The 24,092-nt window shown below is 43.9% G+C and overlaps 1 protein-coding gene across 1 annotated transcript in view; it reads left to right on the top strand.

Annotated features, from left to right (window-relative positions):
- T265_10344 (hypothetical protein) overlaps nucleotides 1-1,638 on the top strand; it is a gene marked incomplete at both ends in the record, with an annotated part of 50,432 nt that extends 48,794 nt beyond the window's left edge. Inside the window, one exon of the mRNA XM_009176689.1 lies at nucleotides 610-1,638. Within this exon, the coding sequence (XP_009174953.1) occupies nucleotides 610-819 (210 nt within the window). The remainder of the gene's footprint in view (nucleotides 1-609) is intronic.
- Nucleotides 1,639-24,092: the final 22,454 nt, after the last annotated feature.

Here is a 24,092-nt window from a genome sequence, read left to right as displayed (position 1 = left end):
CAGTTCGCCACATGTTCCAACCCCCAACCTGGAGGGCCAGGAGACTGTGTTCGTCAGACCTCTAACCATTGACCAACCTGGTATAGAGACTGTGCGTCTCTTCGTGACGGCGCTGGTATTCAATCCAAAAGCAGTACCAGAGTACAGTACAGGATTTTTCTAAACAATCTCAAGTCGCATACAGTAGACGTGTTGTTTACTACTTGAAGGCTAACTGTGGTATGATTGACAGTCACGTTAGCTGTTTCTATCTTCTTGGTGGTAGACCCCATAACCACCACTGAATACTGACATCGGCGCTCATGGCCTGATTACGCAGTCGGTGGCGCTCCCGCGTCACAATGCACATCTGTCCATATTCCGTCCTCAGAAAATAGTGTGAGTTCCGTGAAATGGTTGGGCCATTTCCTCCAGTGCGTAGTTCTCCCCTCTTCATTTTCGCTGTTATCGGTCGACTTCTCAGTTGCGACTTAAAGCACCATACCCTTATTACACGGTTCCAAATGAACACAATTGTGCTGATACAAATATGAACCACAAATACGTTTACAGCTTTTGCATGATTTTATGTTTCACTGCATCCGACTACTACTTTTTTCCTACTTTCAGATGACTCACGCTTTTGTGTCCAAAGAACTCTTGCGTTGTCGTTACACAATGCCCCCAACTTTAACCGAAACACTCCAAGATCGCATCCGTACCAGTTTGACACGTTACATGACTTCTCGTGGAGCAGTCTACAGACGAGGCAAGAAAGCTCTTTCCACTCAGCCTGCGATAACTTCAATCAGCTCAAAATCCGAAACTCCTGCCACATAAAGCTATTTTTCGTCATGCTCTAGTCCTTTTGCAAATTCCAATCTTGTTTTGTTCGGTTTGCTGTGGTGTACATAACAAACTTGCTTAGTTTTTTTCTTGGCTCGAACATCGCCACCGTCTCACGCACTAATCTTGTCTAAGTTACAGGCAGCAGCAACTCTTTGCGACCGATAGAATTTCTGACAATAGGAATTTTCTCTTTTGGAACACCCCTGAAACTGCGAATTTCTTCAATTCCCGTCTAACCGCCTATGGTCCCAACATTTATTGGCACCATTGTACTCGGGGTTCTCTTTCACTCTGTCCTTCCAGCTTTCCTCATTCGCCGTGACAGCGTGACTATGGCTGTGTTCTATCTCTGTTGTTCGTCCACTTCGCTTCCTCTCTTTGATTGGATAGGTTTTGTTCCTTCAAAGATACCCATTCACATGTACTCACAACAGCTTCCCCATAGCCTCTTTATATTCTTCCTTCGTGATGCTAATATTAATCTCATGGATGTGTGTGTGTACATAATGTAGCTATCCTACTGTCGTATCCCTTTTCGGCTGCGACTTCCCCCTAGTGCTTATTGATCGTTTTAACACCTACAAGTTATGTGCATGACCATAGCACTTTGTCTATGTCTTTCGACCACATATCCCACAAGCCTAGGTAAGCAAGGTTTTTACCGATCATTTTGTATGATAAAGTACCTTCTCAGTGTGCTCTGTTCAGTTGTTCAATTATCGGGCCAGGGAGTTTTTAATTCCACGACTGATGTAGTATTTTCAATATATAAATTCAGCTATACTGTGAGTAGTTAGCCTGCTGTTTCAAGGGGCCTTGATTGTAATTGTTGGTGTTTGGTTGTTCTGTTCTTATTGTACGTTAATCATTATCGTCGTCAGCCGAAAACAACACAAAGTACTAGCCGCGACATTTTCATTTTCGTTTCTGGAAAATAGTAGTAGTGGATAGCTGCGTACTGATGGTAACTGCTGATATCGTTTGCGGATGAATCCAATAGTAGTATCAGTAGCAGCTCCAAGCTGCTGCAGTCGAGTTGGGAAGAGCTGGTTTGAAAATCAACACCCGAAAGCTGTGATGATTTCTGGGACAGGAAACATCGGTTGACAGCCGTCTCAGTCGAACCTTTTTGCTTTGTCGAGGAATTCATCAATTCTGTGGGTCCGACAGACACCGTGATATATTTGGGCATCCCATTCACTTTCAAGCGGCAAGGTGTCTGCAACCACCGACAGCAGCTGCTGGAACTGCTTGATGAAGTGACGCATGCCCCTTTGAAGCCGCACTAAAGAATGGAGATCACAAGGAACTACTTGATACCGAGGGTGACACTCGCTCGTGCTCGGCCAATCCCACCGAAACACGTTCTAAAGGTTGGAGAATTATATCAGGCAGTCTGCTCGTGGCTGGCTGTATCTACCTCAGGACACCGATCAGCTACATCCACTTCGATAAACAACTTAGGGGACCTGCCATCCCATGTCTGGGTGCAACCATCCAATGCAGTGGAGAGCGCGTATGGAAAGACTTTCTACCCGATGTTTAGTTCTGCGCAGTGTGGTCAGTGGTTCCGCATTTGGTAAGGTTGTTCGGAATCTCAGCCTTCGATCCAAGTCTAAGTTGCATGCGCAAACACGAAGGAAGAACTGGTAGTTGCTTGGGGTGATAGTCTGTATAACAGCTTTGACGGTCGCGACTTACGAGAGCTAGTCGCTTCGCTTCTCTCGAATCAGTGGCTTGTGTTTCTTCGGATATTTATCCGCATTATCCAGCTTAAGGTGCGCCCGATGTGGTCATGGTGGCCAGACGGTCTTGTCTTGGGAACTGGACAACCGGAGAGTTTGGCGCATATTCTGCAGTCCTGCTGGGTCACGCATGATGCTAGATGGGCTTATCATAACCGGGTTGCAAGGAAAATCGCGAAACGTGCTCGTCGCTTGGGGTACACTGTCTTCGAGGAATTGAGATCGCCTACTTCGACGTCTTCCATCAACTCTGCTCTAATCGATGTTCGGGAGCGCCCAACCACCGTGATAGAAGTAAGCATGGTCGTGGAGTGACTGAAATGAGGAGAAACAGGATTATGTGCTGATTGTTTCCTGGTCATCATCTCAGCCTTACGTGCAATCGGTAATGATATCGACTTTTCGGTCCACCAATCGATCATTTCATGTCGGAGATCTCGGGGTCAGATGGCTCTCGTTAGTGCGAATTTACTGACCGGAGGGTGCGTTGTTCGAACCCGACCTTTGCATCTTGATCTCCCCTATGTCGACTTGGGCAACCTGACAGTATCCCAGCCCTCGTGCTTCCTTCGGGTGGCATGGCAATTTTGCACCAAAAGGGCGCTACAGCCGAACGGTATATCGAGGGTTATGCTTACGTCAATCCGTCACAGCTGTTATTGGACTGGGACTTCTTAAGGTCACTGAAGTGACTTGTTTGCTCGGCCCTCTGCTTACTTGCGACACTTACGCGTGGCATATGGTGTTGAGTGTTCATTCTTGCCATTGACCTTTTCACCTGACTCAATCACGGACACTGTGCCCGATGTGTGAGTCTTGACTGTGCTAGCGCTTAACGCGCATTTATTTTTTCAGTTTCTTCAGTTACTGGCCTTTACCCGCGTGTTTCCGTACCAAACATTCTTACATGCGTTGGGATTCATCTTGTCCCACTGGAACTGCTGGTGGCACACCTTAGAATAAGACGCTTTCCTGGTTGTATCCAGTGTTCTGTACACCGACGTCCATTACTTGGTATATTTTTCTATGCTTGTGACCTTGTTCTTAAAAATAAACGATAAAACAGTAGTAGTAGTAGTAGTAATGGTGGCCCTTTGACGGGGAAGTTATTCATGAAGTGCGGTAACGTGCTGGATGCACGCGAGTGAGCTTTTAGTGCCCAACGACTGTTGTGTTCTGTTTTCTCTTCTCTTTCCGGACAAACGGCTGATTTTCTCGGTGATGGCTTCCATACTTTATTGGTGGGTTATTGTTTGACTACCTCTGCTTCGTTTTCACCCTCTGCGTGGTTGCCTCGATAGAGCTTATCGAGGAATTCGGTCGGAAGCATGCTGCCAAGTTAACACAACCTGTGACATATCATCATGTCATAAATCGTGTGTGGTATGTCTGTGAAAGCTGTTCGGAATACGTGAACGTGATGAGTCCAAATTTTCTGCGGGAGTGGGGCAATGCTCCAAAGACATCGGTGGTCAAACACCAACAGCAGTCAGTTTGTTTATCCATTTGACGATTTGGGTCGCACTGCAGCACATAAGCTGTCGTAGTCGAGCAGAAGCGCTATGGCAGTCAGGATAACAATGATGATATCCTTGTCTGGACCTTGGACTGATACAGTCATGCACCATTTTGTACCTAATCCGATCAACTAGTCCGGTAAGGGTGGGTTTTAGTCAACCGATCCCCGTAGAGGATGGAACCACAGGAATGTCTTGACTGAATGCTGAAAAACGGCTCATCTGACTGCGACCCAACCTCTGGTATGAACATCAGTGTCTTACTGACAAAGGAAGTCCCTCGGCACAACAATGTTCTTGGTCCAGACAACATCGTCCTCAACGAGGGTGGTGGTGGTCTGGTTTGACGGCTTCAGTCGAAAATATCTACGATGAAGACAATGCCGACAGTGGGGCACCGCCTCGATGATTCGTACATTCGAAAGTGTGCGAGGAAATTGAACGAAAACAGAGTCCGATTAGTGGGAATCAGGCAGGCTTTCGCCATGGTCGCAGTTGCATCGATCATTACGTTATGACGTACTGGAATGGCCACTATTTCCGGCTACGAGCAAGTTTTGTTGTTTGTGATCTAGAGGCCGGTTTCGACCTTGTTTGCAGTCGGGTGCTATAGCAGTGTGGTGAAGGATTTCCTCTCTAAATCCCTGTTTCTCACTAAGACTCTGTGGGCTTCCTCTAGTGCTTGTCTACAGCAAACATCTGAGCTCTCCAGTCATGTAAGGGCGTTGTGAAGAGTGAATCTTCCTGTTCAGCTTCGTAATGGATTCCCGCCTGGGTGTTCTTTACTTTTATCTTAAACCCCGGTATTGAAATACTTCGCTCACAGACATTGAGCACGCTGAATATATTGCTGTTGGGTGAAATTCAAGGTATCTGAAATAACATGAATATCTTCTAAGCACCGCTCGGCATGTGCTTCAGACCTGGAAAATGTAAAGTACTATTACAGGCCTGAGTGCTATTAAACATAAAGCCTATGCTAGGAACTGAACTAATCTGTTTGCCAGCCTAGCTCGGCAGAGTGATGCAGGAAGAAATCACATCCTGAATCGAAGAGGCCGGGGCCGCTTTTGTCAACCTCCGTGGCCCCTCTGTGACGTCTATTCGGCCGCAATGTATAAAATGTACATTGTTCACGTCCAATTTGGCCTAATTTTGAAGCAGGTACCCCACGTTTGGGTGCATTAGAGCTACGATGGGTATCGGTGCCTCCGGAACATTGCGCGTGCGTGATGGGAAGGAACATCAAATCAGTAATGCTGAGGGTCAGATGGTTTTCGGGAATGCTGACTCAATAGATCAGCTGGTCACATTCCGCAGGTTGCGCTGGTTAGACCGTGCTTTTCGTCTACCAGAGGACAATTCTCCTCGCAGAGCTCTCCGTTCAGTGGTGTTTCTGATGTCTACTGATGGAACTGTACTACCTGGGGTTGCCCTGTCTCCTGGCTCAATTGTTTTGCCAGGGCCTTCATAGCTTTTGGTAAACTCGATAGGGGATCGAAGCAAGGGAGCTAGAAACGGAACTACAATTCTGCAAGATGATGTTTCTCTCAGTCTTGTATGGCTGTGAAATACAGGGCATGTACAAATTCAACCCTCGATGTTTTAGCAAATTTCACATGGATTGCATGAGGCGTGCCTTTGGCGCTCACTGTACTGGACAAGTTCCGGCCAAGGGGTCTTCCGGTGGGCATTTTGTAGGGGAATGGAGGCCGGTTACCTTCCTCCGTCAGTGGTAGCTGGAACAGCGGTTATCAGAGAACAAGAAGCGGAATAAACAGAAGTATCAAACAGGACCGTATGGAAGAAAACCGTACGAATGACCGGCAACTTTGAACTAGGGACGAGAAAAGGATATTGTCCGAGCTGTTGAACTGGGAAATCAAACAAGCTCGATGTGCAGCGACTGCGGTCATTTTTGTGCTAGTCGCATTAGATTGGTTGGCCATCAGTGGCGAACTGTCGACGGATACATTTCAGCAGATCCGCCTTAGTTTCCCGAGGTTATGAGACAGTTTCATACCTTACTTTAGACCCAGTGAACTTGGTCTAAGTGGTTTCCGGTTCATGCTCTGCACATTTATGTATTAGGATTACCTGGGCTATCCGGGTACATATCTAGGTGTTTTACCTGGAGAATGTGGGAAAAATAATGATCTGGGGAACGCGAGTGGTCGCTTAGAGTGGTGACTTTACCCTACTGACAAACTGGGCCATGCCATGTACGTGTTCCGGTGCACTGATAGGCTCATGATTTAGTATGTGATGGACGCCGCATGCCATCACACTTTCGCGTCTATCTCGAGGTTGCTGTTTTCCAGCTGCTGGTTCTTTCCGGAAGTGTACACCTGAGGCTACCAAGCAGCCAACTAAAAAGACATATCTAATGCCAACTCGAACCGAATTTGTGAGCTCACGCCTAGTGTGTCCGAGAACGGAGTTTGGTTTCATATGCTTTACTCCTGCAAAAGTCGCACTGGCACCCGGTTTAGTAGTACGCTTTCAGAGCAGCTCCGGATGGAAGCTCTTGAACTGTTTGTGACTTTGAGTTGATAATTAATTGGAAACTCGACCTCCAGCGTGATCAGAATCTAACTCATGTGTGGAAACCCAATTTTCTAGATAACATTCTGGATTCACAGGCACAATAAATGTGTCGATCGTGTTTTTGTTTTGCTGCGTTGTGGTCAGTGTCTCTTATTCCATTGACTTGTTGGATGACTGTTTTGGTATGTTCCGGGTCTGTTTGCAATTGGTCCGTTCCCGGTTTGTGTTTCGTTGTGGTCTTCCTTTCTTCATTCTGCTTGGTTGTGACGATGTCTTCTATTTTTGTTAGTTTCCTTGCTTCAGCCTGATTGTTTGTTTCTTTTCTCTTTGTCCGCCTCTACGTTCTGTAATTCCGCAAACAAAAGAATTACGGAACTACAGAACGCAGAGGCGGACAAAGAGAAAAGAAACAAACAATCAGGCTGAAGCAAGGAAACTAAAAAAAATAGAAGACACCGTCACAACCAAGCAGAATGAAGGAAGGAAGACCACAACGAAACACAAACCGGGAACGGACCAATTGCAAACAGACCCGGAATATCCCAAAACAGACATCCAACAAGCCAATTGAATAACAGACACAGTGACGACAACGCAGCAAAACAAAATCACGGTCGATCCCACCATGATGCAACAGAAGGCATATACCGACTAGCCAGTCACATGACAGAATATTGAATACTCTAAAGAAAACTACATAAACGCAGCTAGGCACGGAGGAAGCACCCATTCAACTGCGCACTGACGATGTCTCCTCGACTGGGGACGACACGTTTGCAAGCCAATTGCCAAGCTCGGCGAACAGATCAACTGCCATCCGATCAGCCACCAGTAAACACACCCGAGCTACCTATATTTCGACAAATTGACAACCTAACTGCTTGAAATCGCCACCTGGACAGATCAAGCAAATGATATGATTAAAATGCGTGGCTACTGTGATGAAACTAGTAGTGTGAAAAAATTGCCAAGCGTATTCTGCCATGTGACCGTTCTGCTTGCCGGACGATTTTGGGCTTTCACTAGTTAACTCGTAAGTCGACCTTAATTTTCCAAAAAGACATATGACCATTCTCTTGTGATGAAACCCCTTTAAGAACAAGTTCACATCACTTCGTCCTGATTTCCACCAAACCATTCCAGTTGAACGAGAGTAGGGCCGACCAATGTTCTGATCAGTTGGAATCGGATTTGCTTTCGTTTGAACTTACAAACTGATACATCGGGGAGTCATAAAGAGGCGCCACTTCACACGTATAAAAAGGGCTTACGGGGATCACTCCGCAGATCAAGATCATGTATGTCTTCTAACGTTTGTTCCGTTTAATTAACAGTGCATACCAGTTTATTCCCGGGTGGATGAAGCCTTTCGGAAGTAACTTAAGAAAATAGAGGATACAGGCGGCATGAATTTTACCTGAAATAAAAAACAGAATACAATCGTAGGATAAATCGCGCACCTTTTTCAGTTGATTCAGCTGCCATTACTACCGTGGCAGAGTTGCAACACATTTTAATGCATAACGGACTGCCTATGTTATCTTAGGTGTCTTTCCCTGTACATAACCTTTCTGGAACCGTGTACACATGGCAGCCGTGATTCCCGGGATGGAAGAATACGGTCCTCCACAGCTTTATTCTGGTTTCACGCAACAAGCAATGCATTTGGATGACGTTTTCTGCCAGAGTTGTGTCGGTCAGCTTGCACTCTCCAGAAAGGTCTACTCAGTTGTTCATATATGAAAGAATCCAACAAATTGTGGCTAGGTATCAGTTACATTGACGGTTGGAAGTGGTAGCAGCACTCAGCAACATCATGAGCAGCTGAAAGCCAAGGGAGCTGCAACGTGTAGTCGAGCAGCTTACGTGTGTAACTGGAGCGTACTTCAATCCAGCCCACGAGGAGGCTTATAGGCCCGTAGACTAGGATCTAGAGTGTAGTTCTAAAACGCGTAGTACGCGTTCACCATACAGTAAAAAATACTTTCATGTGGGGATATTTGTTTGAAACATGGAAAATGTGCCACAGTCCCTATTCACTTCGCAGTATATATCAAGTGCGTCCACGCGTGGAGAAGAAGAAATCTTACTTGGTAGCTTATTCACTTACCATTGCAAGCTCCAGTTTAATCAAATAAAACTTAATTCAGTTCCCATATGGATATGTATACGTCTATTAATATACTGAAGTGTACTTCATGAGTTGAATGCTTTTTATCAGCTGAAGCGCTCCATAAAAGAAATGAAGTTACGTTTTCATGAAGGAAACTATTCACAAGGTTGCTGAAAACTCTTCGACAGCCCACGACCGGTTTCGTCCTTCTTGGGGCTCATCAGGTAGGCGCAGTCCCCAAGTTTCCGTCAAACCTTATGTTCTACTTGAACCCGCACCGGTCGTGGGCTGTCGAAGAGTTTTCAGCAACCTTGTGAGTAGTTTCCTTTATGAAAATGTACTGCGATATCTCGAATATCGTGCCGATTGAATCATGAAGCGGTCTGTGTGCAACACATTCAGATGTAGAATATCATAAACGAGGTATTCAGTTGGTTCTCTCGTGAAAACCAAATTGATTTGCAAATGAGTGTATTTCTCGAAGATACGCTTTTTTTTCCTAGATGTTTTTTTCGATCAGGTTGGACAAATGAAGGGGCAATTCGAACAAAAGAAATCGCAGTTATATACGAATTCTGCCACAAGTGTGCGAATCTGTGAATGAGAACGTAAGATTTAGGACATAAGTTGATTTTATCTGTGCCCTGTTTCCGAAATAATCCGTAAGTATTCGCTATGGACATCTGATAAGATGATATTTTATGAGACTCGTCAGTGATCTAGAAATTTCAACCGCAACAAACAGCTGGTGATCGGAAAACCATGGTAGCACCGAAAACACTGTCTATCCATCTTCCAGCTGGTTCACTCATAAAATTACTACAAACTTAATTATCAGGCCATTGAAATCTGGACTCACATCCATCTACTATGCGATCTTGGTTCTGAATTCAGAACCATTCGGATTTTCTTATGAGGAAATTCAACGCAGTTTGTCTTTTTTGATAAGAACGCTGTCTCTGAGTTGTGTGATATTCTGTTCCCATCAAGATACCTTGGTTACGACTGTGCTGATTTCGGCGCCAACTTCAAAATTGATGGCATTGATCACACTGCTGGTTTTGGTAGATAAGTCTTCGAAAGTTAGTATTAGTGCATTGTACTCATGATTCTGGATGGCTGGAATTACCCTGATGGAATCCAGTTTTGGCTTGGGCATCTGCTTTCCTGCATTATAATACTGATTGAATAATGAAACTTTCCTCATCCAGTTAATGACCACACCGAAAACAGTCACGTCAAGTGAAGACCTAATAAGGTCGGATTCTAGTAGTTAGTTATCCTGTACACCAAACAATAACTGAAGGCTTCACTGATGATTTTACGGTATAATGAGACTGAGGAACTGTAACCGCTACTTCTTCCCTTTGTGCGGGAAAGCCTAGAAACACTACAGTTATTTCATTCTTCGTGTGAATCGTCAGCAGTGAGGATCTCATGAATCTCCAGGGTGAGTGGAACTCAAAATCTCAATTGTAGCTTAAGCCACTCGGCGTGGGTGGTTGATCAGTACGGTGATAAAGTCCTATTTTTCGGAAAAGATTTGTTTTATTTTAATTTGATATTATTATTTTTAGTGCTTTGGTATGTATATATCCTACACCAAGACATTCCTCCAACGGTGTCGGTTTCATTGAGCGCAGTAACTTTATCTCAGTTACTGCCTAGAGCCAGTGGAATGTACCTGAAAATAACAGGATGATTTACTAGTAAAACAATAAGCGTTGGCTTGTAAAAACAAAACGTTTTCCAATTTGGGTAACCATAAGGCGGAACACCAAGTTTAGAAAATAAGCACTCTCATCATTCCGAGGATTGTGTACTGCTGAATGATTCCGCTGCCGTCATGCATGTCTCTGAAATCATCCGAAGGCGGTCGTCCCATCTCATTCGCGAGTGAGGTTTCGAGGCTCACGGAGGCAGCCATCTTATGCCCACTGTGTAATCTAATTTCGTTTGGTTATTGGAGCAGCAGAAGGCGTGAATATTCAGCCAAATGATAGCGAAATTAGTGCCACCAGTCTGTCTTTGTCTTTTTCTGGCTAGTTATCAGATAGGTAGGCATTTACGCAAGCATGGTGACACAATGCTGCAGACTGCACGGTATTTGTGACAAGCCTTTCTCGGCCATACACCCTTTCTTGAGTAGTTTGTGACCTGCAGATGTTTAGCGCGAAATTACGTTATGGCTTATCGGAAGCAGATGATTTTCTCTCTCTTGCGCTGCTTTGCAAGTCTAAATTTGAAATGATGTTGATGCTTTGGTTCAGTTTATGAAGTTGTACCACAATTTGACAGTGTTCTTTACTGAGTTCGAAAGATTTGAACGATCTGGACAAAAGAGTTATCAACAGGGTGTCGTATGACTTCCATGTAGTAGTACTTTCGTTGGACGTTTAAATGGTCGAGCTTTCCGTCCCAGCAATTAGTTCTTTGATCTGCTGACTATTGTGCTGTGTCACATAACTTCAGAAGTACCAGTGGTCATCTAGGTAACTCCAAAACACCAGTATCTTTCCTCTCAGACTGGCTGGTTAGCAGGTCTATATAGTTTGCAATGCGAGGTAAGACAGACAAGTGAAAAATTAGGTTTGAAGTTAAGTTTGAATTAAGTTTTAAGTTCGTCTGCCACAATGTTTGAAGTGTGTTTCACTATTATTGCCGTCTTTAGTATATGCCTGTTCACCGAGCACCAAAGAATTACTTCATGAAGCAGCTTGTCTACAGATATATAACATCTCAGAGCACTCATCCACTGTATAGTTTCGGATGGATATTATAATATGTCCCAGGTAAATCAGAGCTCATGCGCAGGGCAAAAGAAATCCTGTTCAACATACAGTGCCCTTTAGGCCGAGTGTCCCTGGTAAGCAAATAAGTCAGTCGTCCTAGGGAAGATGCTCCTAATAAATTTTACGTTTCCATTTTAACTTTTATGGATGTTCGTTTTGAGACCAATTGCCTCACGGTATTTGGTTCCTGTCAAACAGTCATTTGAAAACTGCGCCTTAAAACTCAGCAAGTAAATCCTACGGTATACACTTAGCCGTCAGATGGATTGTAATACTTATTTTTATCAAAGTTTGGAGTCACATATTTCCACAAAATACTTAATTGATTTTGGGTTGAGGACATGGACAATATATTCAGGTAGACTCCTGTCTTGTGTAAGCATCATTATGCCCTACACTAGTGTGGGTCGACGTAAACTAAGAACAGACGGACCGAATACGTCCTGATTGAATCCGAGTTGATGTTGTACTATCAATATTTGCTTTGGTGCGCGGTATATTGAACTAAGAAAGCAATGCTGAGTTGATAGGGTTTTCTGCCCAAACCGTAATCCAGTCCAGTTGCCTGAGTGACCTCGAATTTGGTCCTTCGTTTTAACGTCACGAACGGAGGTCAGAAAATGTACTTCCATCTGCGAGCTAAACTCACGTGATGCGGAGTTTTCGGTACTCCTGACTGTATTATTTTTTGTAGTGGTACATAGTTTGTTGGAGTTCGGAACGCATAAGTGTTTTTTGTAAGTCATCAGATGGCTGTTGATCTGTTCGCCAAGAGCAGTGCGCCGAAGATGTCTCCTCGAATGGTGACGAAACACCTGCAAGTTAACTGCTAAGCTCGGCGAACAGATCAACAAGTACCTGATAAATTACCAATGAATGCACCAGAGCCACCAATATTCCATCACAGCTTGACAACAATATTTGTTGGGGGAGAAGTTCATGTGGAGCAAGCTGTCGCACGCAGTTTTTACGTTCTGCGTAGTCTTGTTGTTCGTGAAACATGTCAGTCAGAAAATCGGCTTCAGGTCTGAGTGCTAGAAATGGCACACGGTAAAAGGTAAGCAGATCACGTAGTGGTGACGACGTTTTCGAAAGAAAAGTGCTCTCTGGCTAGTGTAAAATTTGCTCAGTGTAGAATTTGGAGTGCTTTTTAACACTGCATTTTCTGTTGAATTGCCAGTATTTTAGGGGAGTGATCGCTGTATGGAAAAGTTACCCTGAACGAGAGGTCTTGTAGTTGGCAGTCTTTTATGTAGGATTTCCACCCCGTCACACGTGTTCCTAAGGATTAGGGCACAGCTGAACTGTTCACTAACTTGTCTAGATGGAACACACGTGATTCGTAAGACTGTTAAATACTTCGGCAGTTGGGATTCAGCTGGGTATACTTTTAGAGGGCAATTAGTCTGCAACTGACTGTATTTGCCAGTTTATTGCGGTTGTTCTAACATTACATGAGCTTATCGATATTAACACCTTACATATTTTGCTGTGTCACCGACTGACAAATTTACTCAAGCTTATTTTTATCGAGTCTGCCGGCAGCGGTTAAGTAATCCGTATCGTACTTTCTGTCACCACGGCTTTCTGGTCGTCTACCTTATTTGCTGCGGATTCACTCACCTGCTTCCTTTAATTTTGTGGTCAACGATGAACATGCTGAACATACCGCGGTGCAGATCAGTTCCGCATACATGATTACGTTATCTGACTCACATCTACAGTATAACCACGCGTCCCTCACCCAAGGACTTTCAAGTCATTCCATCGGTGGCCTGGACAACGAACGCCACAGTTCGCTTTTCATCGATTGGTTTACATACTTCCGTAATAGCCTTTACTGTCATCCAACATGATGTGATCATATAGAGGATATATTCATCATGATAAATCTTACTCTTAATGCGAAGCTCTGAAATTTTATCTAAGTTCTTCCACGGTGTATTCTCGTTGATCCCAAACTTCTCCTGTTGAGCCACAGTCACTCCGTCCTGCTGATTAGTTATAGACTAACAGTAAATGTTTTGAGTGATTCCACATTTTCATTACGGCACGTACGCTTGTCCTCAGTGAAACTCTCAATGTGATATACAGCATCAATGCAATCGATAATGTTCGTTTTCCTTATTTGTCAGCTTTACCTTGTACCAGCACCATAAGAATTTGGAGACTAGCCCATCACGTCACTGATTTCTTGAGTTGCGAGACAACAATGCCATTTTACGTCCAACGTTGTACGCCATCCTCTGGATATAATGCTATGCAAATCGAGGTGAAACACTAATGGGATATCATAACGTTCCTGAGATATCCGAGCAACATGTGACACAAACTTTGTGAATTCGCTGTATTGAGCTGTTGAGCCCTGTTAGGTACAAGAGCAAATTGAAGGAGAGTGTTTAATAATTATCGACATGCTACATACAGCATAAGGGGAGGAGAACTCCACAAAACATTTGATATAGATGGCGGACTGTCAGAATGATCCAACGGCTTTCGGGGAGTCATTTTTCCTTCAAAGGGATCCGGAACCGAGGAATCATTGGGAAACCATATACAAACGACGCGTCTTGATGTACTGGTAAAATATAGCTGACCTGGATAAAAAATAGCACATATCTTCCATGTTTAATTTCCACTGGGGGTTGTTGTTTTCGGTACCTAAACACCGGCAATGTCAGAACTGTTCCGCCTGTTGTGCATGTCGGAATGGTACGTTATTTCGCGCCCGGAATCTGGACGATTTTTCGGCTCTATTTTTTCGGTGACCACGTCTTCTCTTCCTCTTTCCTGAATGACTTGGACAGCTTTTAGGACCGAATGCCGAATTTCGGGCGCTGAAAGGCGTTGACAACTCCTGCTTTTCAGGGGTTTCAATGAATTCTATATCAATAAGAGACAGTTAAAGAGTGCAATAAATTACTCACAGTATTAAACTGATAAAAAAGAATAAGTAGATCGACGGATACATACGATACCAATTACGCGGTAAAATTCTGTACTAACCGATGGGTGTTCTCATAGAGCGTTTGGAGAAACTCCCGCAATGTTGGAGGCGACGTTGGCACTGTTGTGGAATATAGGTAGCTCGGGTGCGCTCCTCGGTTGTCGGTCTGTTCGCCAAGCTCGGCAGATGGAATGCGATCCACCGACGATAGTGAGTTGAGTTATCATAGATTATGGAACTTCCATCTAGAACTAGGCTTTCCCTACCTGCACTTTTACATCCTGGGGTTAAAGTGTGAATGACTTACCTGTTTCTTATCGTGTCTCACAGGCGTAACGTGAAGTGGTACCGACTATTTGGAAACTTACACACTGTACGGCAAAGTTATCGTGAACGATGTTCTATGTTGAGCACATCGCACTAGGGGAAACCCATATGTTTAAGGCTGTACAAGGCTTAGTAAAAAGCCAAATTTTCACGAGTGGGTGGTTTTTCCCTCATGAGATAGTGATTCCTATGGAATCGAATTATGTGAATGGTCCCAAGGACGACAGGTTATTGTAGGATTACTAGTCGGCGTACATAAAATGGAAACCACTAAATCTTACCGGGCGGACCATAACACTGCCGAATCATTTCGGTCATCAAGCGATTGCAGCGCATATCAAAATTCAGTAGGTGAGCGAGACGGAGTACTTCTGTGAAGATTACTTGTTTGTCACCCTGTAAAAGGAAAATACTTGAAATATTTTGCAGCAGCGCATATTCTGACTGTATTTTAAAAAAAATCAGCGATATGCAATACAATGCCTTAAATGCATCATGAATTAATGCGCTACTATTGATTATAAGTAATATAATATATAATTTAATGTAATATAACAACATACTACAGCAACACAAGATAATATAATATAACAAAGTACATGTGATGAACATGACTGATACTCTATTCGCTGCTCTATTCATTATTCTCTTGTTTTAATATTCCATATGCTGTACATATTCGCCAATTCGAATACATACGTGCTGGTTGTTACGCTTAGCTGAATTCTGGATTTCTAGTTTGTCGGGTTGTACCGATATACGTACGAAACTTAATTACCACATTTTGGCGTCGCGATTGGAACAATTCATCATGCCTGCCGAAATGGAACCATTAGATGTTAATTCAACTGCGCGTGACGTAGAGGATTATTTGGAACGATTCGACATATGGTGCCTCACAAAATCCGATATGGATGATAAGAAACTCACTGCATATTTCCTACATTTCGTTGGCAAGGAGGCGTATACTTTGATCAAGAATTTAGTATATCCTGAATCTCCAATTGATATTTCTTACACTGCATTGAAAAACAAAGTTCTTCAACACTTCAAACCGATTAACTTCGTAGCAGCCGAAAGAGCTAAGTTCAATATGTTAACCCGCTCTCATTCTCAGTCGGTCCGTGATTTCGTGTTACAGCTGCAGACACAGGCAGCCAAATGTGACTATGGTGCCCAACTGGAAGACCAGCTGCGTGATAGACTCATTGTTGGCATTCAACTCCCCGAATTACAGCAGAAGCTGTTACTCTGTCCGGATCAGAAATTTCAAACTATTCGGAAAATATGTGAGCAGTATGAAGATGTGAAGCATGTGACGAAGACTGAGGAAGCAGCCTTGTTAAATTATTCTAAAAGAAATAATTCAAGGATGCGGACGAACAACAAATCCAAACCTCGAACAGATTCTCGTGCCCCAAATCCATCAACACGTCACTTCACAGATCGTAACCCTAATCCGATGGCTCAAAAATTCGGGAAATGCGAGTCTTGTGGACGAAACCATTCCAGATATTCATGCCCCCACAGACGAGCCAAGTGTTTTAGCTGCGGTAAAACAGGACACATTCAACTTGTCTGTAAGTCCAAGAAAGTGTGTCACTTAACTTCTGACCCAAACACTGACGTGAAGACATTATCTGAAGATATTTCTACTCTTTCTCTATCTGTTTTGTCCCAAAATTCGTCACATGCTTTTAAAACGTTGATATCCGCTTCTGGTCAAAAGCATGACTTTATTGTTGATACTGGTAGTGTTGAGTCCATCATTCCACAATCAGATCTAACTGCATTCTACCCCAGTGCCGTGACAATGCTTACAGATGTTAACATTCGCGGTATCACTGGACATTCTGTACCTCTCGTTGGTAGTTGCACGATCCCTGTGAGGTTACTACAAGGTACCTGTATCGATTGTAATTTTTTGGTATCAACGTCGGGACCATCGATCGTCGGACTCAAAATTCTACGCTTACTGCAAACCAGTATCACCTTACTGACTTCTGCGAATGAGAATGAACTCAAGCAACTGATTCTTAAATGTTCTAAGGCCACAGGTGGCATGCAAATTCCCAAGATGAGGCTCGAAGTTACAGGAGAGCCTATATTTCTTAAGAGACGGATTATTCCATTTGGTTTACGCGAGCCTGTTCGTCAAGCATTAAATTCAATGTGTGCGAAAGGAATACTGACTCCTGTCGAGTCATCGAATTGGGCAACTCCGATCGTTACCCCACTGAAGGCTGATGGTATTACTCCGAGAATTTGTGATGACTACCGGCTTACGCTAAATACGCGGCTACTACAACGTACATGCACCACGGAAGAGCCAGAAGATGTATTGTATCGTTTATCAGGTTCAAGTGTGTTTTCAAAAATCGATTTAAAAGATGCTTATCTTCAAATACCACTGGACGAAGCCTCCAGTAACCTTACCGTGATCAACACACCCTTTGGGTTATTCCGATACAATTTTCTTCCCTTTGGTCTGAACGTTTCACCAGCTGTATTTCAGCAAGTTATGAATACTATTGCAAAAGATTTGGAGGGTGTTGAGACGTACCAAGATGACGTCATTGTGCACGCTGCTGACAAAGCTACCCATGATATGCGTCTGTTGTCTTTACTGAAGAGATTTTCTGAGTTCAATGTAGCTATTCATCCTGAAAAATGCACTTTTGGTGTCCCATCATTTTCATGCCTTGGCTACATTGTGGATGGCAGCGGTTTTAAACCTGATACAAGACGTCTATCCCCTTTAGTAAATGCGCCATCACCGACCAATCTACAAGAACTGCGTTCAGTTCTAGGAGCACTTCAGTATTACTCTCGTTTCATTCCTAATTTCGCCAAACACGCAAGTTGTCTGTTTGATGTCATATCTTCCAATCAATTTTCTTGGTCTTCCAACCATGAGAAGGCGTTGCGTGCACTGCTTGGTTATCTTCAGACTTCAGCTGTTTTGAAGCCATTTTCCGCCAAACATCATTCGACGATCATTACTGATGCTTCTCCCACTGGAATAGGAGCAATCCTCGAACAGTGTGGTAGACCAGTGATCTGCATTTCCCGTCGACTTTCAAAAGCCGAACGTGGATATTCTCAGACTCAACGAGAAGCACTTGCTGTATATTGGGCTGTCAAACGGCTTCATAAGTATCTTTTTGGATTGAACTTTACCATTGCTACTGATCACGAGGCTTTGAAGTTCTTGTATCATCCAACGAAGTCTCTGGCGAAGTCATCTGCCGCTATGGTGCAACGGTGGATTATTGCATTGAGTTCTTACACCTACACAGTAGTTCATCGTAGTGCGAAAATGATTCCTCATGTCGATTTCTTGTCAAGAATTCTATCATGTGACTCTGATTCAAACAACTCAGATTGTCTACTGATTCAACCATTACCAGTCAAGCGGGATGTGCTTGTTGCTGACACTAAAAGATATTTCGCTCCCATTTTCTCTGCACTGCGACGTGGCTGGACGCAGCAAGAACGACGCCGATTTCCTGCTTTTTACTGTCGCCGCGAAAGCTTGTCCGTTACTCCGGATGGTTTGCTGTGTTTTGAGGATAGAGTTGTCATTCCACCGACTCAGCGAGCGGCTGTTCTTGCAGATTTACACTCTGGTCATCTGGGTGTCGATAAAATGAAATCCCTTGCACGCTTGTCATGCTGGTGGCCGGAACTGGATGCTGATATCAAGCATACTGCTAAGAATTGTGTTAAGTGTGCACATAAGATTCATAACAAGTCTTCACAGTGGCATCCGTGGCCAGTTACTTGTGAAGCATTTCAACGAGTTCATGCTGACTACTGTGGTCCTTTTCTTGGTAAATACTATGCTTTAATTCTTATTGACGCATATTCCCGTTGGCCTGAAGTTTTTCTAACTACTTCTCCAAGTGCCGAATTCACTCAGCAAGCCTTGAGGAAAGTATTCAGCCACGAAGGTGTACCAACTGTTTTGGTCACTGACAACGGCACACACTTCACTGCAAAATTCCTCGAGGAATGGTTGAAGGGTCTTGGATGTCGACATCTGTTTACTGCTCCGCGACATCCCCAGTCGAATGGACTTGCTGGAAATTTTGTCCGAACACTAAAGTCTGCCATTATTACACTCTCTCCTACTACTTTTGTGGAATTGGACCGTGGGATTGATAATCTTCTAATGCAATACAGGAACGCCGTTCATTCCGTTACTGGGAAGAGTCCCGCGCTTCTATTTAAATCTCGTTCGTTACGTACAAGTCTTGACTGTGCCAAAACGGCTGATGTTGCATTTTTCAAGGGTAATGATTTACGACCCGCAACAGGAATAGTACTTTCATCAAATGGCAAACGAATGATCACAATTCTCGATCTGGCTGATCTCTCTTGTCATCGGAGACACATTGACCAGGTTGAGTTCAATACCAGAGGTCAGTCTGTTAACGGCACTCCTGCTGTTTCAAATACAAATGAGTCCTTTGTAGATGATCTTATGGTATCTGAACAAAACGGAAGAGAAGAACACAACCTGTGAAGAGTTTGAAGTTTTCATTCCGAGAAGATCCGAAAGATTGCGGTCAAGACCACCACTGGACTCATCCACACTCTACGTACGAAACTTAATTCTCACAGTACAGCATTGCGTGGGTACTGTCATTTTGGTTTGCATCTTTGTGGTTTTTCGGACGACCAGTGTTTTTGGTAACTCTGTTTGTGTTGGTGAGTCATTTTGGCGTGGGAACTCATTGTTAGGTGAAGACGCGTACTAAGGTATATGACTGATGAGTCTTTTAAACTATTCTGTTTATCGAAAATGGTTCCTGCTTGAATGTTCTCGGCCAATACAGAGCTGGACAGGTGTTTTTTGGCAGCTTGCAACAGACTGCATATAAGGTTTTCTCTTAGCCAACACTTTCTGAAGCTATACTGCTCCTCACTTTATTGGTCCACAATTTGCTGTTTAATCAACTAAGATGTCAGGAACATGAGTATGGATGCCGTTTATTGTCCGCTACTGTCCTCTACCGGTGCCTGATTCGCCACATTTCGCCACACTGTTTGTGCATTGGTTTTACTGCATCAGCTCACTCGCTATTCTGTTCAACCTGTTGCTCCAACTGAGCCGTACATTGTGTATTAAGAGACTGTTCATCATGTCGATTCTTCCCAGTCCACATACTAAGAATTCAAAGTGTGCAAAGTGCAGGAGTCGAAGAGTCTTCTGCGTGCAATCTTATAGTGGTGTCTATTTAATACTTGACATCCGTCCTATTGCCTAGACTTGCGTGACATTTATTCATGTTTAATAAATGGGCTGTTTTTTATCCTACACAGAGGGTTTAGGGTTCGTTCAGTGAGGTACATCAATTCAACAAACTGCATAGTTGGGGACAGAATTTCAAAGAATCAGGTCGTATTATTATGGCTCCAAGCTCTGTGGAAACACTCGCTAAGAGACACAACTAGCTCGTTTCCTCAAGTGTAATGGGCCAAAATAGCCTTTCATGCAAAGCTGCGCAAGATGTATGAGGATAAGTTGAATTTACTGACAAGTAATCGTCGGCTTTTGTGAACGCTCAACAACCTAGGGCACAGTGAATGTAGCTGTTTATTCAACATATATATCTGACATGGTCCTTGTTCTCTTTGGCGAACTGGGTAATTTTTTCCCCACGGTTTACCGCCAATCCAGGTGAGGTCAACAGTGCTTGATGGGCTGGTAGCACGTCGTAGTGGGTAAATAGGCGAAGTAATGTGCACGTCGTAGTGTGCATAGGATGTGAGTGGGGCTATGTTTATGCACGGCACGGCCAAATATATGCAATGTTGATGAGCTCTAATGAGAGCGAACCTCGAGTCCAGTGATTCCTCCCTTTGTTGCGGACTAACCGGAATAATTGCGCTAGGACAGAAGGACGACTGCTCAAAGAGAGTGATCTGAGCGTGAATCCTACAAACCTCACAAAACCACCAACAACTTACGTGTTTTATTGACGATAAAATTCTGTGTTCATGACCAGTTTTTTTGGATGGTTGGTTCCCTTTGGGGGGTGGTCGGATAGCTCCCTGGTCGACTAAAATCTCAGTGGCCTTTGAGTCTGACCCCTCCGACTGATTCCTTTTAACCTTTGACCTGTCAATTCACGGCTACCATTCTTGCCACGTGATCCACCCGTTCCCGACTAAGCTGGTGGTGAAGATTATTTAGATTAGATGGATTTCTATTTGTCGGAAAGCTGAGTTAGTGTCAGAGTACCATGTTTTTGGGAGCTCCGTTACTTATCTTGAGGTTCCAAGTGCCAGCCGCTGAATTACAATGCGCCAAGGATATCAGCTCGGTTGGTGACGGGGAATTCGTCCTCCAGTTGTTCAGCTCAGTGACCAGAACAACCGCCGTTTATACAACCTGAGCTACCAAGGCTACCTAGATGGTAGACCTCTGACATCCGGTGAGCTAGTCCTTTCGGCTTGCTAGCGCATTCATCCTGCTAGTCAGTCACGTTATTTCTGTTAATCATGTTCTCCAAGAAGAAGGAGCATCATTAACTGACTATACTCATTTGCATACCATTTTAACTTTGATGGGTGACCAGTCTGGAACCCAGATGTATTTCTCGTTTACAGTTAGCCTGATGAGTCCAAGAAAGACTAAACCGGTCGTGGGCTGTCGAAGAGATTTCATTAATCTTATGAGTTATGAAATAACATACATCACTCTTTGAGAAACAGGTGGCATATGCAACCAGGATGGTCGATTCAGGTATCAGTGCAGACGGACAAGTTAATTATCTAAAGATGAGCCATATTATTCAAGTGGGTCCAATGGATATTTCGTCCTTGTTAGTTATAGAAACCTTAAAGATTCCTCAAAAACTAACGTGGTCTTCTTAATGACATAAACTTAACGACATAATACTGATACGACAAGTGACCTAGGACACGAACTCCTGACCAAGTGTGTGAGGCGCCGGGATACATAATTTATTAGTTCAAAATTCTTTCACCATGTCGTTTCGTCTTCTTCGTTTGTCAATGTGCTTGCAATCTGCATTCTACTGCCAACGTCGTTTGCTAAACACGCCTAATTCGGTTGCTCGCTATTCACGAACGTCATCCATAGGTGTCGGTCAGCCGTTTCCTCTAAACCATTTAGCCACGGGGAACAGAATGATCATTTTTCGGCCCAGTTCCTTAATTCGGTGGGGGTGACACAAATGAGATGTGTGCTAACCTCGAGGTCAGTGCAAGCCAGTGGCGGTATCTAGTGTTTAGCCGCAGACGCTATACATTGAAAAGATACACATCCTATACACCGGCATGCAATATTTCATTCGATACCAAAGTTTCCTCTGTTTGTGCGGAGGCAAACCAGTAATCGAATTTTTGGTATTGCACAGAATAACCAGGGTTTCAGGACTTCATTAATAGCTTTTCCTTCAGCTATCAATCTCCAGGCCTCTTTCTGAAATACCTTAGCGATGAGGTGACGTAAACAGGTGGGAACGTGTAAATCTCCCGTCTTTGAATACTACACATGTTTAGACATGCAATCCGTACGGATAACGGACATCACTGTCGAAACATATGGCTTTGGATGGAGCGTTACATTATGCGCTTGACAGGTGTCCACAAGTGCACTAACAACTGAAACCACATGCACCAACGCACAAAGAATGAGAAAAAAAGTGTGCGCAAAAAGTGACTGCAAATGTTAGTGACCTGGTTTCCGCATAAGCTTGTCTAATTACATATTTAATCGCGGTTTTTCGCTTCACACACCAGCTGGGGGTACACATGCTTTTCGGGTCAAAAACCAATAACACTTCCTCGTCTGACAACATATGTAACCATTGTGCTACACACACATTTACAATTCGGACGATAAAATGTGTCAGTAATTTTTTACTTCTCCGCTGACACATGTAATGGCATTCGTTCTTGCCGTGATAGATTGACCACAATCGTAAACGAGCGACCAGCAACTGTGCTCCTTGTGAACAGACCCCAATCTAACTGTGCTGAATCACCTTTATCATGGTTACCTGACAAATTTACAGAAGTGGTGCATCCTACTGCAGCGAATAGGCCGACACCTGCACGTCGGATGCATATTATTTGAGTCCCATGAGCTAAAACATTTGGTCACAATTTGGTTCCAAGGCAGTGACTTGAAACCTATCGGCTTGAACAAATTCAGGATCTTTTCGCTTGCCCTGACCATACCCAAAAGTAGTCCTCAACCTATTAGTGCTTTCTATTGTTCCTGTTCTATCCAGTTCGCTGGGGGCATGTTCATGAACACATTATTCTCATGAGTGATCATCACAAGCGACATGCTGGTCTTTGTGTCACACGTAGATTCATCTTCTTCTGACCGATTCATTGGGGCGAAACACTATCTTAGCTCTGAGAACATGTTTGAACTAACCTCAACATTACCCATGGTCTCCTGGCACGATCAGTTCTTCTGGACTTTCACCGGTGAGCCGATTAATTAAATGCGATCAGACGGCCAGTGTATGTGTGCTTGAAATTTCTTCCGTACAGTTTTCCTCTTCGTACAGAAAAATCTAATTCTCATCCTTTTCTTTTGGTATGCGAATAGGATCGAAACTTTTCCTTGGCCCTATTGTTTCTCCGAATAAATTGCTACCCACCTATTATGCGGCAATCGACCAATGGACATCACGGCATTGAACACCGATCGGAGGCGACTTCAATAATCACCCACCCATCCCAGTTCATTCATGTATCCACCCCTCTGTATCTTCCCATGTCAAAGTTGCAGCTTCCAGTTAGATCCACTAATTAGCGACCAGATTTCAAGAGCTAAATCTACTGTAAAATAGCCGGGTCCGTGTCCGTAGAAGGCATGCTTGTCTATCTTTTGCCGCAACAAATGCAGCCGCGCTTAAGATGTCGTTTTCCATAGCTCTCAGGTTGATCTGTCGCTGATCTACAACTGTTCCGTTTGGAGTAGTTATCCTTCGCCTTAGGTTCCCCTACTTGTCATCATATGTCGCCTTCATCACTCACTTGCGCTTCCTTTTTGAAGCGGTTGCTACCGGAATGCTGTATCTCTGGCACTGATTAACCGACGCTACCTATAGAGACACTATTCTGAACCAGCAACCTACCTCAGCCTTCTCACGATACGCCCCGCTTGCTATCATCATCAAGCTAGCGTATCTGCCCAATATTTCCTGTTCTCAAGCTTCTAAAGTCGTTCAAACGCCATCAAATCAATCCACCGTGAGGCTTTGATTCCAGTCCCGTTATAAC

Source organism: Opisthorchis viverrini (genome assembly GCF_000715545.1).
Source record: "Opisthorchis viverrini unplaced genomic scaffold opera_v5_360, whole genome shotgun sequence".
Classification (NCBI taxonomy): domain Eukaryota; kingdom Metazoa; phylum Platyhelminthes; class Trematoda; order Opisthorchiida; family Opisthorchiidae; genus Opisthorchis; species Opisthorchis viverrini.
The sequence above is the reverse complement of the archived record's forward strand: the minus strand, read 5'-3'. Positions and strand labels throughout refer to the sequence as shown.